The 16159-nt window shown below is 40.3% G+C and overlaps 1 protein-coding gene across 2 annotated transcripts in view; it reads right to left on the bottom strand.

Annotated features, from left to right (window-relative positions):
• Positions 1-14932, bottom strand: part of LOC124275564 — a 77797-nt gene extending 62865 nt beyond the window's left edge. Inside the window, exon 1 of one of the 2 annotated variants that reach the window (XM_046711143.1) lies at positions 14527-14932. In XM_046711143.1, coding sequence (XP_046567099.1) covers positions 14527-14553 — 27 coding nt within the window. In that variant the 5' untranslated portion in view covers positions 14554-14932. Of the gene's footprint in view, positions 1-2523; positions 2565-14526 lie in introns of those variants that run through there. The other variant, XM_046711146.1, reaches the window with a different exon arrangement.
• Between the last annotated feature and the right edge of the window lie 1227 nt (positions 14933-16159).

Consider the following 16159-nt stretch of genomic DNA (forward strand, 5'->3'; position numbering starts at 1 on the left):
AACAGGAGTAATGGAGAAGATTTCTGTTCTCACAGTTAATAGGCTATTTGATAGGTGAGTAAGCAATACATGCTTTTGTTAAAACCTCTCCATGACAATACGAAAGTGGTTTGTTCCTCCTCCATTATACCAAAAGGCGTTAAAGGATGCTACTTGATGTTACCCTGCCTGGCGCTCGGTACTAAGTGAATAAAACAAGAACTGACTCGGAGCCTCTGTACTCTGTCAGAGTGGGGTATTCATACAGAACTGCAGCACAAAGAGGTGTTATGGCGGTGAGGTAGCCCAGTGATTAAAGGGGGGCCGGTGGGGTAGCCAGCCTAGTGGTTAAAGCGTTGGCTCGTCACGCCGAAGACCCGGGTTCGATTCCCCACATGGGCACAATGTGTGAAGCCCATTTCTGGTGTCCCCCGCCGTGATATTGCTGGAATATTGCTAAAAGCGGCGTAAAACTAAACTCAGTCAGTCATTCAGCCAGTGATTAAAGCGTTCACTCGTCACGCCGAAGATCCTGTTTCGATCCCATACATGGTGTTTCCCGCCATGATATTGCTGGAATATTGGTAAAAATGGCGTAAACCTAAACTCACTCACTCACTCAAATTAAGAGATGTCGTGAAGGTTACTTGATTCATACATCTATGTCCATCCCGGTTACATCTATTAAAAACATGTTGATATAACATTACTTGTTCCCAAGTCCGGCAAACAAGTATCTAAAAAGAACAGATACAAGGATAATTGTGACAGAGATGTAAGATGGGAAAAACAAAACTTAAATACGAGTACAGTCACGTTGATAGGTGGACTGGGCCCTTATTCTCGAAACGTTCGTAGCCCAAAGAATTCTTAACTTTAATCGTAGCCAATGTGTTAAGAATGGGCTTAAGAAGTCTGTAGGGCAGCTACAATGATATTGCACCGAACACCATGAATAAATACGGACATATTGACATTAAGAATTGAATATATACGACGAACCTGGAATACATTCCATGGCGTCTAGTTTCATGGTTTGGGGATGTAACTATAGAAAGGGAGATACCAAAACGATTTCACTTCTGATCTTAGTGGAGATTCAGGGATACACTTGTCCCCCAGGCCCTACCCTGAACTGAATGCTGAGCCCATGGCCATATGGATGCAGAATTCTATCCTTCGAAGAGACAAGTATTGATAAGTGGAAGGACCGCTGTTATTTATTATTTTTTAGAAATTAATATTTAAACTACTAAATTTTACCTTAGAGACTTGTGCAAGTCTACCCAGGACCCCATACCACTAACTGATGGCGTGATATCTTACCCTGGTGGCGTGGGAAGCTGTTCATAATATTAATTTAATTTTCCGGGATTTTTTCAGGATTTAAAATACCTAAAAACAACTGAAAGGACTTTTCTTCCATCTTCCAAATTCGTCATTACCCGGTGTTTCGAGGCATACGGAATAAAGAGATGTTACTGTACTTGCCAGGTACAAAACCTGAACCAAATGTATTCCTGTTTTTCTCTGAGTACCGTAATTGTCAGAGCGGTCAGTGCGTGCGAGAGACATTTCAAAGCCAACCGAAAATAATAAGCGTGATTTCATTACAAGAAATAGATTTTACCAGAGATTGAAAAGTTAGCAAACGACCCCAACAGACGGGGTATTTGCGGTCATAGCCACAGTATGGCCCATTAATTGTTTACAAGAACCCGAGAGGTTTTGCGAACAGAGGTGTCGTATGCCACGTCAATCACATTGTCGGTTCATGCAGAAAGTGCGCTGAAATGTACAACAAGTGTCAGTTACATGATTGACATGCTCACTGCACCGTGTGCCTCGTTACATAAGGTCTAATTACACGTGTATATTTCATTAGTAACAGCCTGGGCATGAGGCTGGCTGCTGACGAGCGAAACAGAGATGACAAGTGCTGTTAATATCGTTTTCTAAATAATATATTTGGTTCAAGGACGGGGCGAATTATCAATGTTTGAAGCCCATTAAGCAAATAAACACGCTTGCCGAGTTGCATGAAACAGATTATCAAATCACCGAAGAGTTGATGCATTTTAAAGAGACATTTGACATGAGGAATAACGCTTTGCTATGTAACTGAAAACCTGAACTCTTTGTATTTAACAGGATGTTTTGAAGCTATTTAATATCCCTCGTTTTCAGTTCTCATGGGCATAATTAATCGACGAGAGAGCATTCAACAGTGGGTACTCCTATTTATTCTCATCTGTTTGTACCACAACATGCGATAACCAGGAAAAAGGCGAAAAGAGCGAACACATTAAACACCGTGCCATCACTGACAAATTGTGTCCCAAAATACACACCAATGACACAGTGATAAACAAAAGTCTGTTTTAGGTCAACTTGTCCCTTCGAGTTGAAATGACTAAACTGTTTATCACGTTCTCATAATGTGTCATGTTCATAGCTTGAAAAATGGATCGAGTACGTCTACATGCAAACCCTAACAAGATGGCCTAGCTAACAAAATCAATAGCAATATATAACTTGGTTTACCTTACTGATTGTCCAAATGAGCTAACGACTTTCTGGCACCTGCTTCCAATGGAATGATAATGGTTCTGTCAAATACCAGATTACAAGAGATTCCAGATGATACGTCCACAACAACTGGAATTAATCTCTCGCCAAGCGTACGACCGCTGTGTAGTTTAAGCAGTTTCACCTGCGACGCACATGGCTGATATGTACATGTGACAGCAACATGTCAAATTGATTGAAACATACACGGGCAGGAGGACTGTATATCCCTCTTATGAATAACCCTCTGTTTCTTTTCGACTGAGTCACAACAAAGAAACATTTGGTCAAGTTAGCAATGTCGTTGACTCGTTAATTGCTCGATTTAAATGTCAGTGTAATATCTTAGATCAATATGTCATTTCATACACTCATTTGTACCGGTTTCATTAATTTCACGTTATTATTTCATTGTGTTATTTAAAAAGTAGGCATTAAAACTTATCTCAAGGAATCCATCCAGTAACATTTTGCTGAGTTGTAAAAATATGCCCCACAGTATATACGATCGTTACGATTTACAGCGTAACATATCTCATATTTAAATATGTGTTATCTAATGTATATATATCATCTAAGGTTTTTGTATGTAAGTTTTGGCACATATGGGAAATCCTCCACGAGACCGGGTCCGCAAGGGAGCCATTAAAGATGGCTTTAGTCGATATTTCTGTCATACCCAGGACCTCATCACAGCAGATACGTACAAATCAATGTAAGTCAGTGGCTCTGTGAACAACCCTAGACGCCATAAACTTCAGGCGTTCCTCTCAACAACTTTATGCCCTTCAAAAATTAATCAAATTTTCTCACCACTCAAACGAACCAGCTGACTAGCCCTCTCTCCCTTGGTATGAATGCCTGCACATCCAAGCACTGACCGACCGACTTCATTGAGCTGACCAACAATGACCACTCTCGAGTATCCATTATTACAGCCTTCTCAAGGCCCTCAAAGGTCCGGTCGGTCAAGGGAATGTCCGGTCTTTTTACCGACCCACAGAATTGTGAAATGCTCTCAGCGGCTCATTCCGTTGGAAATCCAGATCCGGAGTTTAGACCGCCAGTGGTACAATGCCAGTCTTGGTATTCGCCCAACGGTCTAATGATTATCTTAATAGATCTTAATAAAGTCTCCGTGTTTTCAAGCGCGCCGGTGATAAAAGCCGTGTTTTGGAATACTTTCCCTGTATCGATTTGTTTTCGTCAGCGTTTCCCTAATTAATGGACCTGGTCAAGCATAAATCGTTCCATGTTTCCATTCCGATAACAATAAACACGGTTCTAGAACAACTTTGTGCAATACACTCATTTTGTTTATATCTGTCGCGGCAATCAATAGCAGTCAAAACACGGCATGTGCATCAGTAACACGCCCAGGACCGATTGAACATTTCGCTTAACATTAATCTGACTTTCATCTGCCTAAAGAACAATTGGTAACTATCTGCCTATGTAACAACAGTAGTCTGTCTCACAGTCCCTGAACCGCATTTTATTCCCTTGTGCACAGCCTTTCCTGCAATGCTAGACTAACAACTAGTCTCTGAAGTGGACATATTTAACAGAAAAACAGTTCGTGATAAAAACAAAATATAATGAAAAGGGGTCCTGAGACTTTGAAATCTAAACTCGGCACATATTCTAGACTTGCATCGGCTACATTTGGTATATTTGTGTCAGGGTCTGTATGACAGACTACAGCAATGCTAAAACTCTTAATGAAGCAAGTCTAGCTCCCTACTCACTGGGCTCCGTTTCAAATGAAATGGGAGTATTTGTTTCTATCAAAAGTATATATATTCAGAGACTAAAAGTTAGTCTAATTTGACAGATATACGATGTAATTTCAGCCAAAATACAGATATAACTTTATTAATGTTCCTGCAACAATGTATGCACTGATCTTCATTTCAATTAAAACACCAGTATACACATGCCATCTAATATCTTCCCCAAAGCAATATTGCAATATTGCGTTTCAATTGACTCGCCTGAGGCAGTTTTAGGCAATATGAATATTCCTGTTACAACAGTTAATAAACATACAATAATTAAGTCCAACGTCCTGAAAAAACACCAGCTAAAGTACACTTCCAAATCCAGACACGATGTCAATTACATAGCTCATTGCTGACACCTCTCCGAGATTAAAACAAAATAAACAAGGCCATCATACAATCCTGCAGTCAGGGGTTGTCCAGCTTGACAAGTCTGTTTGTTGTTTGTTGTCAGTCTCGGACATTTGGGCTCCTTTTATCACTTCAGTGTTATTGGAGAGTCTAGTCATCCTAATTCCTTTTATCTGCCATAGCCTAGAGATATTGACTGACCGCTGGTCATTTTTCCTGCATTTGCTAGTATTATCATAGAGCAAAACGTTTTAGATGTGTTTACACACCATGGGGTGAGGGGAAACACTTAGTCTGCCTCACAGTCCCTCAACCACATCATATTCTAATCCGCCCATCCCTATCGGTAATGTAGACGCCCTAAATGAACCAGTCTAGATTTTCCGTAGGTTCTGAATCAAGTACCTCACTGGGGTTTCCTTTCAATTTAAAAGCAGCTCTTTGTTTCTATCATAATAATATATTTTCAGAGACTAAGCGTCGTTCTAGGAAACCAGTCTTATACTTTACCCTTGAACACTTCCTGTTGCGATGCCTTTAGACTGTGAATAGTTTCGTGGAATTTCTATGTATATTTCATATTCACATATCCCAGGACTTATTTGAAATGTCGGAAAATGCTTTTCCAAAATCATCTCTCCACGTAAATAATTCAAAGTTTTTATGAGATAGCCATCTTTGTCTATTATCTTACTTATTTAGACAGACATTCTTGTTCTTACATGTATATTTCATCCAATATCACCAGACATTTAATGCAGAGATAACCTATTGTTGAAATATCAGATTAAGCTAATCTCATAAGAATGTTTTGCAATACATAATTAAACACACACCCACATACAATTAAACACTTAAATGAAATATCTAAAATGAACAATCACGTGAAGTTGCTGTAGTCATATTCTCAAACGCATATTTCATCTATCGATCATACTTCATGCTTGAATCATTGGTTGAAGACATTATATTTCAGACTTTAATATCATAAAATATTTGATCATAAAAGACGATATATTCTTGAATACCAAAAGACGTAGTAGTATGCATTTGTTAAAAACTCTAAACCGGACAAGCAAGCTGTTATTATCTATCATTTCCTTGCCGTTCCGCTGTAGGGCAGATTTAGAGACATACGTTCTTTGTTTGTCCAAGGTTTACATGTTTTGACCACTTGATGCGCTGACCGGGTGAAGTTATTCTAGGTGGGAGGTAGGGGTTAGCTGAACACAAGACAAATAAGCTGCCCCATCTGCTGGCGTGGCGGGGAAGGCGATAACATGCCTTCCCTGTCTATCGAGGGAAAACTCCAGCAATACATCAACTCGGAGAAGATTATAGAGTCCATTTATATACGGTTAAGGCGGTTGGGGATTTTCCGACATCCAACATGAGCACGTACCTTTTGGAAATGATTTTCCTTGCTGTATGACGTTCCTTTGATGAAATATGCATGGGCAAGACTTGGGATATCGAATGTACTATTAAGAACAGCTCTTTAACATCTTGTTCCAGTACGGCAGGCGGGCGTCGCCAGCGAGAAGGAATGTTTAGCAAGAGGAAGCAAAGGCCAGCGTGTATGACGAGAATCACTTAAAAAATAAATTTGGTTTCATCCAAAAAAGACAGGAATCATGTTCACTTCTGTAGGCATTGCGAACATTGTACTCTGGGTTACATTTGTTAAATGTCAAAGCGACCTTAAAATTGGATTAGCCTTGTGTTAACCTCGAGTTAGAGACAGCGTGTAAAATTATCACCCCGATGCTGTCAGTAAGTCTCAAGTGAAATGGGCGCCGGGTGTTAATGTAGTTGGATGAGCACTCAAGCCACAAGTTGGCAATCTGTGATATCGACAAGGTTTGAAATACATCAGCTGGCGGTAAACTCGAGTTAAAATGAACAAATTTGAAATTGACGCACATTGCATTTGAACTAATAATTATCCCAGTAGTACAGCTGTTACTTCTTGAAGCATACTGTGACCAAGTTCAGTAATAAACAGCTTTAAATTTTTTTAAATTCTAACAACACACATTGTCAAGGTTAATCAATATTTCGAATTGTACGCAGATATTGTAATTGAGCTTGGATATGGAATTTGAACTCGAGATCAAAGTGGGCGTAATTGACTTTTAAAAAATATAATGTCATACCCAAGTGAAACATGAATATTAGTAATTATGATTTAAAAACGAAGTTCAGGTTATGCGGAAATGAAGTCTTACATTTGGTATTGCAGTGCACAAAAGCCTGAAGAAGACAGCCCAGGTTAACACTAAGCCTTACTTTTTTCACGGACAGTCTACGTAAAGCATCAACATGTAAGATAAAAGTTGTATAAATCACCATGTCAGCCTATGAAGGCGTCTGGAATGCAGCTCCACAATTAACTTAGGTTTGCCTACTTCTAATCAAAGCTTTGGAGAGGTGGGCTGGGTGATCACGTCAGTGCAGCGAGCCATGGATCAAACTTCTTGTGAAATCTACAAGGAGCAGTGAAATGAACACCATCCGTCTCAATCAGAGATGTGGAAAGCTCGAGAGACTGACAGCAGCAATTGATTAGCCCTGCACGTGGGTAGTGTCAGTTTCATATGAAATGCAATCACATGCTGCATCTTCCGCATGAAATCACAGTTTATCCCACTACGTTTCATTACATCACCACATTGCTAGTAAGATGACGTATGTCTGACTACCTGCAAGTATAATAACCACGCAAGCTATCAATGTGTATCAGGATTACTAAATAGCATTTTGAGATTATCAACTTATCCTTCAGGTAGAAGGGTATACGAAATGTTTATTGAAAAATCCTGAAAGGTATTTTTCATGTAATCTTTTCATTACAAATGTAATCACTGTGTTTTTTTGCACTACATCTTGAAGGTTATCGGGAAAGGGAATAAGGTTTTGATAAGCCACATCCTCGTGTTAACGGTATATCTGTGTTATCGGGTCATGTTGATTACTTTTGGATATTCAAGAAACGGAACGCTTATGATGGGTTTGTATAGGCTAAACAAATGTTGTTCTTAAAATATACATGCCTGTTTGACACTCTGTCGACTTGTATATAAACACTTTGTTTATTTTATTACCGCCATCTGAGTGAGACGCTTTACCTGTGAATCTCAACAGCAATCACACATCGTAAACACAGCTGGTGCGTGTGCACTGAAGAGAGAGCAGGAAGAATGTGCAACATACAACCCTGATGTTGCTGTTGATCACAGCTGTTGTCAGTGTCTTGATATCGACAACGTGGCAGTTGGGTGACATTGCCTATGCACTCTAGTTCGACGTGACGCATGTTGCAGAGTTGCATCATCTGATTGAGATGGAGGGTGGCACCTGGAGTCCGCGTGAGAAACATTGGATTGTGTCTTTGATGTTAAACGCTGTCAGCTATCTACCGGCTATATGACGTCGGTCTGTAAATAATCGAATCTGGATCGGATAGTTCAGTGATTGAAATCATGGGCATCGATCAACACAGTTGGGATAAGACGACATATATCAACGCAGTCAGCGTGCCGGAGCACCCGATCCAGTTAGTCGCTTCTTTGGACAAGCAGAGTTTTTAGTTCCAGTTTCAGTTTAAGTTCTAAAACCGATCTTCACGGGTTTTAAGAAAAACGTGATAACACTTAATGACATAATATCAATACACTTGTGGTAGTGTGAGGCTGTATATTTCAGTAAGACGTGGCATATATTTCAGATGACTGTCACATGATATCGATATACTGACAGGTAGTATGACGCTGTCTATTTCAGTAGGACGTGGCAGATATTTCAGTTCACTGTCACATGATATCGCTATACTGACAGGTAGTGTGACGCTGTATATTTCAGTAAGACGTGACACATATTTCAGAACACGGTCAGGTGATATCGACTAACTACTTGGCAATGTGACACTATATCTTAAGGGCAACAACGCTTATTTCAGATACTTCATAAAGATATCATGGAGTGGCACTGATCTTAAAGCACATTGACACGATATCGATATCATAGAAGGGTGACATTGCGTGTACAATGGGTCAGATGTGATGCTCATATCAGGTGCCCTTGACTGATGGAATTAAGAATAATACATGTCTTACGTCAATTACCTTCACTGCCCGTCTCGAACGTCCAGACAACGCCTCATCATGGAATACGGAAAGAACCGTCTCTACAGAAAATTCCCCATTCCTTTCAAGAGTTCTTAACTTAATACAACTGAGGAAACCCAAACCCTTACACACGTTCCTTCTCCAATGAAAATTGAAATGCAAAGCTCTTTGTTTTCTTAATCAATAACTCGCTAATTTGAGTCGCCATAACACTGCCTTGTATCCAACTTGTCATTTTCAATTTTCGACTTCACAGTTCTTGATTAAAATTGGCCCCCTGAGCATTTTCGTGACCCCCCAACTCAACCAGCTCCCCTAGAGTGTCCAAATCAGGACTGAGGAATGCCCATGGCATCTGTCGGGGTTACAGCGGCGTCGACGGCAACAACAGTCAGTCTGGATCAAATACGTCACTGAGCCCTGACGTGATGCAATAACTGTGCTACATTTGGGATACAGCAGAAGATCGGATATGACAAAGTCAGCTACTGGTTACTGATATGTTAAAGGTCATTAATTTCGGAAAGGGGCTGCCAGTATCCTATATTCGTTATGGACACCTCAAAGCAGATTTTGTATGACACGTTATCAAAAGACTTTACTCAAGAATGTGGAAGAATTACGAGTCAAAAGTATTAATAATAAAAAGTTGTTGTTTTTAATTGTGTGTATTTTAGGGCGGGTTCGTTTGATGATGTATATCAAGTATGCAGTATGATTCTACATACTATTTCGAGTATAATCATCTTCACCAATATATTTATGTAATAAACGGTGTTTCCAAATCCCATGCGTCAATGGTAGCCTGCCCAGAGGCCGTTACCAACTAAACGTATTCACCAAGTAATTATAAAACTACTCAACTTAACACATTTCCAGTTTTGACCATATGTACATGCATGGCAGTACGATGGTCCAGACCAACTCACAGTGCTGCTTTCAACAGAGACGTCTTTTGAGTGTGAACCTTCTTTTGTCGCTGTTTTGCGCACCTAACTAAACACATATACTTTTTCTTAAATGCATTTGTTTCTACAACTAATACCCATGTCATTACAGACGTCATGGCTCTTTTTGTATACCATTGGTCACTCATTGGTCAAACCACTGGTCACAGAATTCAAAGACAATCAGAATAAAGAAACAATATAATTCTATGGCATTAACTCTTTCTGAAGACATTAAGACAAGGATACCTCTCTAATCCTAATCCCCACCTGGCACGGCACGCTGCCAGTCCGAGAAAACAATACCCTGACCCTCAGGCCTCATTTCCCTCATCCCCGGGTCTTGATACCTGGCATCTTAACCCCGGATTACCCTTTCTAAACTGACCACTGACTACAGTCTGAGATTCCACAAGATAACATTAACCGCAAATTCTGCATACCGATGAATAGACGATGTCTCTATGCGAGTCGTGTTTGGTTAGGTTTGCTTTTGAACTGGACACGCATCTCATTACCACCTCAGCAGGGGCCCGGGTCCCTATAATAGAGTATGGTAAGATCCTATTATGTGGTCAGTGTTATCTGACCAACTGGACACCTTGTATGTAACGTATAGACCACCTGGGGAGAGGGGTATCTTAATTCATGCTGGACCATTGGGAGTGGTCACTTGGCATGTAAAGGGTCAACTGTGCAAGTCAATGACCATTGGGAAAAGTTAATGCGATGGTATGTGTAACTATGCGGGATAATATACCGTTGACGTTGTTATATGAACATTATCTTCAGACCTGATCTGAAGAGTGATGTCCACTGAGATTCGTGAGCTTTGGTTACAAGGAGCAAACCCTACAAATCTACCGACGCATGCACCGTGCATAGATGAAATGTATTTCAGTTATAGGCGGATGATTCAAGTAAAAGAGTGTTAATTAAGAACTGTGTAACTCGTTTCTTTGCATAACTACTATTTACACATGACGTTTGATGTGGTCGAAGACTGATAACTACGTTGTAAATGGGTACCCGGGAGGTGTATTCCCTATTGACATCATAGGTATACTACTGATTAATTACTTTTCTAACATTTTATCTGAGAATGAACTGAATTATACGTGACTTAGGTTTGTTCATCGCCATCATCATGCTAAATGTAACTATCATTATAATTATCATCCACCTCATCATCACCATAATCGTGCTTATTATTATGTATTTTATTGTAATTATTACCATCAACACATTCATCATCATTATATTTATTATCACTATCATTCAGGCCGCCAGCAGAATGTCTGTGTTGAGGGAAATTATACATACGAAGGCTCCGGGCAATGTAACAGCCTGTTAAAGAGTACTTGCAATGACATCATCCCACTGTGGACTTCGGCATCCTTGTTACAGGAGTGACAGGTGAAGGGGATGGCGTTAACAACACTATTACACCTGGATAATTACCAGGATTGAGAATAAGTAACCGTTACGTCCGTGACAACGTGACAGGATCGCCGTCAAACGTAATCCTGGTACACTGTCATCGCGTCTGAGTGGTTTGTCTTCAGATAAGACACGACACAATGATAACAGGGTTGCTGATAACGACATCGTCTGCATCAACGTGAGTTACGACATCCCCGGGGAGGCGCTGACCGATGACCAGTGTAATCTTTGATTTGAGGGACACTCGGACGACAAGTGGCTCTTGATAAGCCATTTCTGCCTTCGGGAGCAAGTGGAAAATGGCATCGGATTGGTGACTGAATTTCAGTACCGTTATATCAAGCAAGTGTAGAAAATTCCAAAATAAGTACCACTGTGAATTATTTCTTCAGAGAAGCTACAACATACGGTCCTGCGACGTCAGTGACGACGATGCTGTCAAAAACAGATAACAAGAGCTCGGACAACATAATCCTAAATATGTTATGGGGTATTATAGACATGTAGATTACACACCACAAGATATAGATAGAACCAGACCGAACAGTTGCTCTATTCTAACGCGTGTTTAATTCAGAACATATCGAAGCCCAAGCTTCGAAATTCACTCTTGTTTGTTGGCGTCAGTCATAATCATGCCGAATCCCTTTCATCGACAGACGTACGTCTGCATATTCGCTGTAATTCCAGTGTTGATACTATTACCAGCGTCCTTGGGGTGGTATGTGGAGGCGATCAGTCTATGGTGGTGGTAAAACTGGAATTTATTCTCTGCTTGGTTACAATCAAATTAACGCGAAATAGATGACCTTCTCTGAAGTAGAGACCCAGACCAGCCAACCGTCTTCATCTGGTCAAGGGCTGTGAAATGACCCATCTGCTCTTGGCCACAGTACGATAAAATAACCTAAAGCTTAAGTAGTGAAATGGGCCCATTACGTTCGTCCATCTTGAGGCCAATCTCCATGGGATCTGGCCAATGCTTTAATGATTGACAGGGTCCAGTGGACATATTTATGACCCATTCAGTTTGGAAAATATTGATACGAGAGCATGTTGTCGCCGACATAAAACGGCGAGTTATAGCTAATTAAGATATGTTTGGTCTTGAAAATTGCACCCTTCCGTTTGTTCACTATGCAGGTGGACAAAATATTATTGTTCGAGTCTCCGAGGTCAGTGGTCATCAAAGCCTACTCGAGGTCCCACTACGGGTCAGCTGGTCAGACAGCTGAGGCCGGAAAAGCCAATGAAAGGGACGTGTGATTTACATTGTCCTCTCACTATGTTCGCCATTGTCACCTGGCTTGCAATCGACACACACTTGACATGATTGAAGTTTTCTCAATTATTGTTAAAATGGGAATTGGAAGTGATTAGATGCAATCGCTCCCTTTTGACACTACGTTTCAATTTATTATTGAAACGTTTTATAGAAATGAAATGTGTTACACATAAAATATTTAATTATCATTTGATATAATAACAAGTTTAAAACATTTATTATCATTATTAAAAATTAATGCATTGGGAAAAGACATCATTTTTCAAACTAAAATCGATATTTATTGGATGTGATCACATTACAATATGCCATAACATTCGTCTTTATAATTTAGCACCTTCAATTTTAACACCGCCAATATAATTGCTTAGTAAACAAATACTACTATTTTCTAGAATCTTGATTTATGAACATATCTCATTCCTCCGTTTCATATCTGTCAAAATCTTATTGAAACATTAACGATTTAACATAATGTAGATTCAACCATGTCACAAAATGTATACCATACTGGCATATTTTATTTAGGTAGACATATCTGACATAACAAGAAGCATAACTTTGTCATCACCCGAAGTTGGTAGTCCTTTTCATCAGTGTACACATTCTACCCTATATTAATACAGAATGTCAATAGCATGATAATTATGTATATAACATCATACATATACTCTCATAATATTATCGCTGTATACCACACGCCATTCCGCTGGCAATGTGTTTTGAAAGTCATCGGTTTGGGAATGCCGTATATGCTCAGTAAACGACACAAAAACATCTGATTACCTACATCATTTGCTTGTAATTCCATCATCAGCAACCTAAGATGCCACTGTGACAGATGATTCCTATCTCTGACGTTAACAACGTAGTCCTAAAATGTCAGCCGCAGAACAGGCTGAGATGTAGGTTTTAACTATTCATGCCATTTTGATCCCGGTGCAGACATCGCTTTGAATCGTCACTAAATCAGCGTTATTCGTCGCTAGTACTACACCACGAACACTCCCTGCTTAAAGCTTTTTTGACGTACAATGGCGAACATTGCTACATCGGTGCAAACCTCTCAATCTTCAACATGTTAATATCGGGGTCGATACAACAACAAGAGCGTTAAATTGAACAATAAAACAAAACACTTTCTAGACACGTTCAAAACAGTGCGTTAATTGTCAGTGTTTTGTTGTGTACACACAAAGGAATTCCGGTTTGAGTGCTTCAAGGAACAGGGACAGATCGACCATCGGGATCATAATTGTACGGGATTTGACTTCATAAGACGTATCTCTGTTGTAATCAATATGATTCTCTTCACTAAGTCCCCCAACCTCTTTGTTTAGTCTATCGGCGTTCTTACAAAGGCTCGAATATCCCCCAGATCCCCGCGATCCCGAGTTGACGGGAAAATTCTTCACGGAAGTTGCACAGAGTTTATGTAATAGCCGGGTGTCTGTTAACTTTCAGATAAGAGTTTTCATAATGTTTCCGGCTGAATCAATCACGCAAGAGATATACCAGTGCGAACTTCCGTTAAAGGGAAACAAAGTGTAAATAAAAACCCTAACCGTGTTATCATGATTAAACACACGGAAATAACCTTTAAAAAATGTTGTGAAGATAACAGGATTTGTCCGTTTTGCACGAAACGACACTCATCGAATGCGTTTGTTAATACACGTCTTATTAGAAAAAAATAAATATATTCCTGCTTCTAATGTGTTAAAAGGTTTGTATAATTTGATATCGTAAATCGTTACCGTTTAGCGTCTATTGTCCATCCCACATGCTTAATGCCGGGAATTGATTCTACTGCAAATCAAACGCCGCAGGTAGATTTGTCAGAAGAAAGCGTCTTTGCACCTGCCTGACACAAATTACGACACAGGTATTCCACAGATATGACATTACCCCACATCTCAATAAACACATCACACCTCTAATGCAAAGGTAGAACCAAATGTGATGTTCCATCCCACACAGCATCAATCGTAATAGCGTTAAGTCTGTACAGGTGAGATAGGTGTGTTGATCAAAGGAGCACTCACCTCAGCATCAGCAGGAGTCAGTAACATTAACCGGTTCCAGGTAAGACAGCGTCCAGTCGAGAAAAAATACCGTACTAGTCCTTTTTGTACATTTCCGTTGACCACCGCTTCACGTATTTAATCCTTGACTGTCAGTATATCACGCTTCCGCAGTCGAACCAGCGAAGACACAACGGCTGGGATCGCATCAATTTTGCTTTCATCGCTGGGCCCACTCTACGCGATCGGCGTCTCGATATGACTGAGGTATCGATTGAACGAGCGCACAGCGAACGGCGAACCAAACAACGGTTTACTACAAACTGGAGCCCTTCACAAACCACATGGTGCAGGCTTCAATACGGAGGCCTACAAACTGATTTGCCTAGCTTCGCTTGGTTAGCTGGCTCGCGGGGGTAATATCCCTCGTCACGTGACTAGCCCGCTGCCTCCATTCTTCCCTCTTCACAGTAGGGTATAGCGGGGATTATTTCGTTTCGGATGCAGCACCGTTACATTCATATTACCCGCACACAACTATTGATGTTGGGGTTACAGGGTTGTGTGGCGTGGACACGCTTTACAAAACATAAGGACAAGGACAGGGTAAAAGCGTTGTATTCCGAAAGGGTGAACGATGAAGATTTCAGTTATCCCCTCCCCAGACCAGACGCTGGGGCAGATAAGGGGAAGGGGTGATGCAGTCGGGGTGTCTGGCAATTTAACAGGGTAATTACCGTGAAGGAAACTATTAAAATGTTTATCGTCCATGCCCAGGAACCCACTCTATGTCGTAATTAATATAAATGTTTCGGAGCGGTGTTCGGTAGTCCTGTGCTGTTTTGCGGCTACAAAGTTTAAAAGTGTTGTCTTTTGTTCAAAGGGCGTTTACATTGTCCTCGTCGGAAAATTAGCAAATCAAAAATCCTTGATTGAAGATATTAAGATATTTGTCGAGTGAAATGAAACGGTATAAATGCGTAACGAGGCAGGTTGTCTGCTTCCAGTGCTACTGACGTGATGATAATAGGTTGTAGCATCAATTATCATCTATTTATTTTCATCAGCGAGACGTGGTTATTCAATTTCCGAATGTAAAGCCATTTAACAGACAAAGAACGCGTCACTGTCATTGTTCAGAGAAAAGTAGTCATATTTTGTAAAAGTGTTTATAAGGAGATAATTTCTTCAAAAGTTCGCGTTGTAATTTGGTTAAGTCCAGGACTGGTTACGAGACAATGACACTTTTGTTCGTAATTATTTTGGCTTTGTTCATAGGAATGACTTGATTAGGGTGTTTTCCATTAACATGTGTCAGTTGTCAGATTATATTACTTATCTGTCTATCAGTCAAGACTCAACTATTTGTCCGTCTATGTTCTTACATTCATCCATACCTCCCTCTCTCCATCTCTCAATCTCACTTCACTATTATTACTCTTCAGACCCACCCCTTACCAATAACGTCAATATTCAATTTTTCTTCATTTCCAATGGGTTCATCTATCAACTTCCATCCATCTATTAACAGATCAGTCTTACATACCAACCACCAATCCACCCACCCTCACATTTTACTCATTCACACACTCGTCCAACTACCTACCGTCCACAACTTATCTCTTTTAGGGGGTGGGGTAGCTTAGTGCTTAAA

This window comes from Haliotis rubra, unplaced genomic scaffold (assembly GCF_003918875.1).
Source record: "Haliotis rubra isolate DU_JTF1 unplaced genomic scaffold, ASM391887v1 Scf20, whole genome shotgun sequence".
Lineage (NCBI taxonomy): Eukaryota > Metazoa > Mollusca > Gastropoda > Lepetellida > Haliotidae > Haliotis > Haliotis rubra.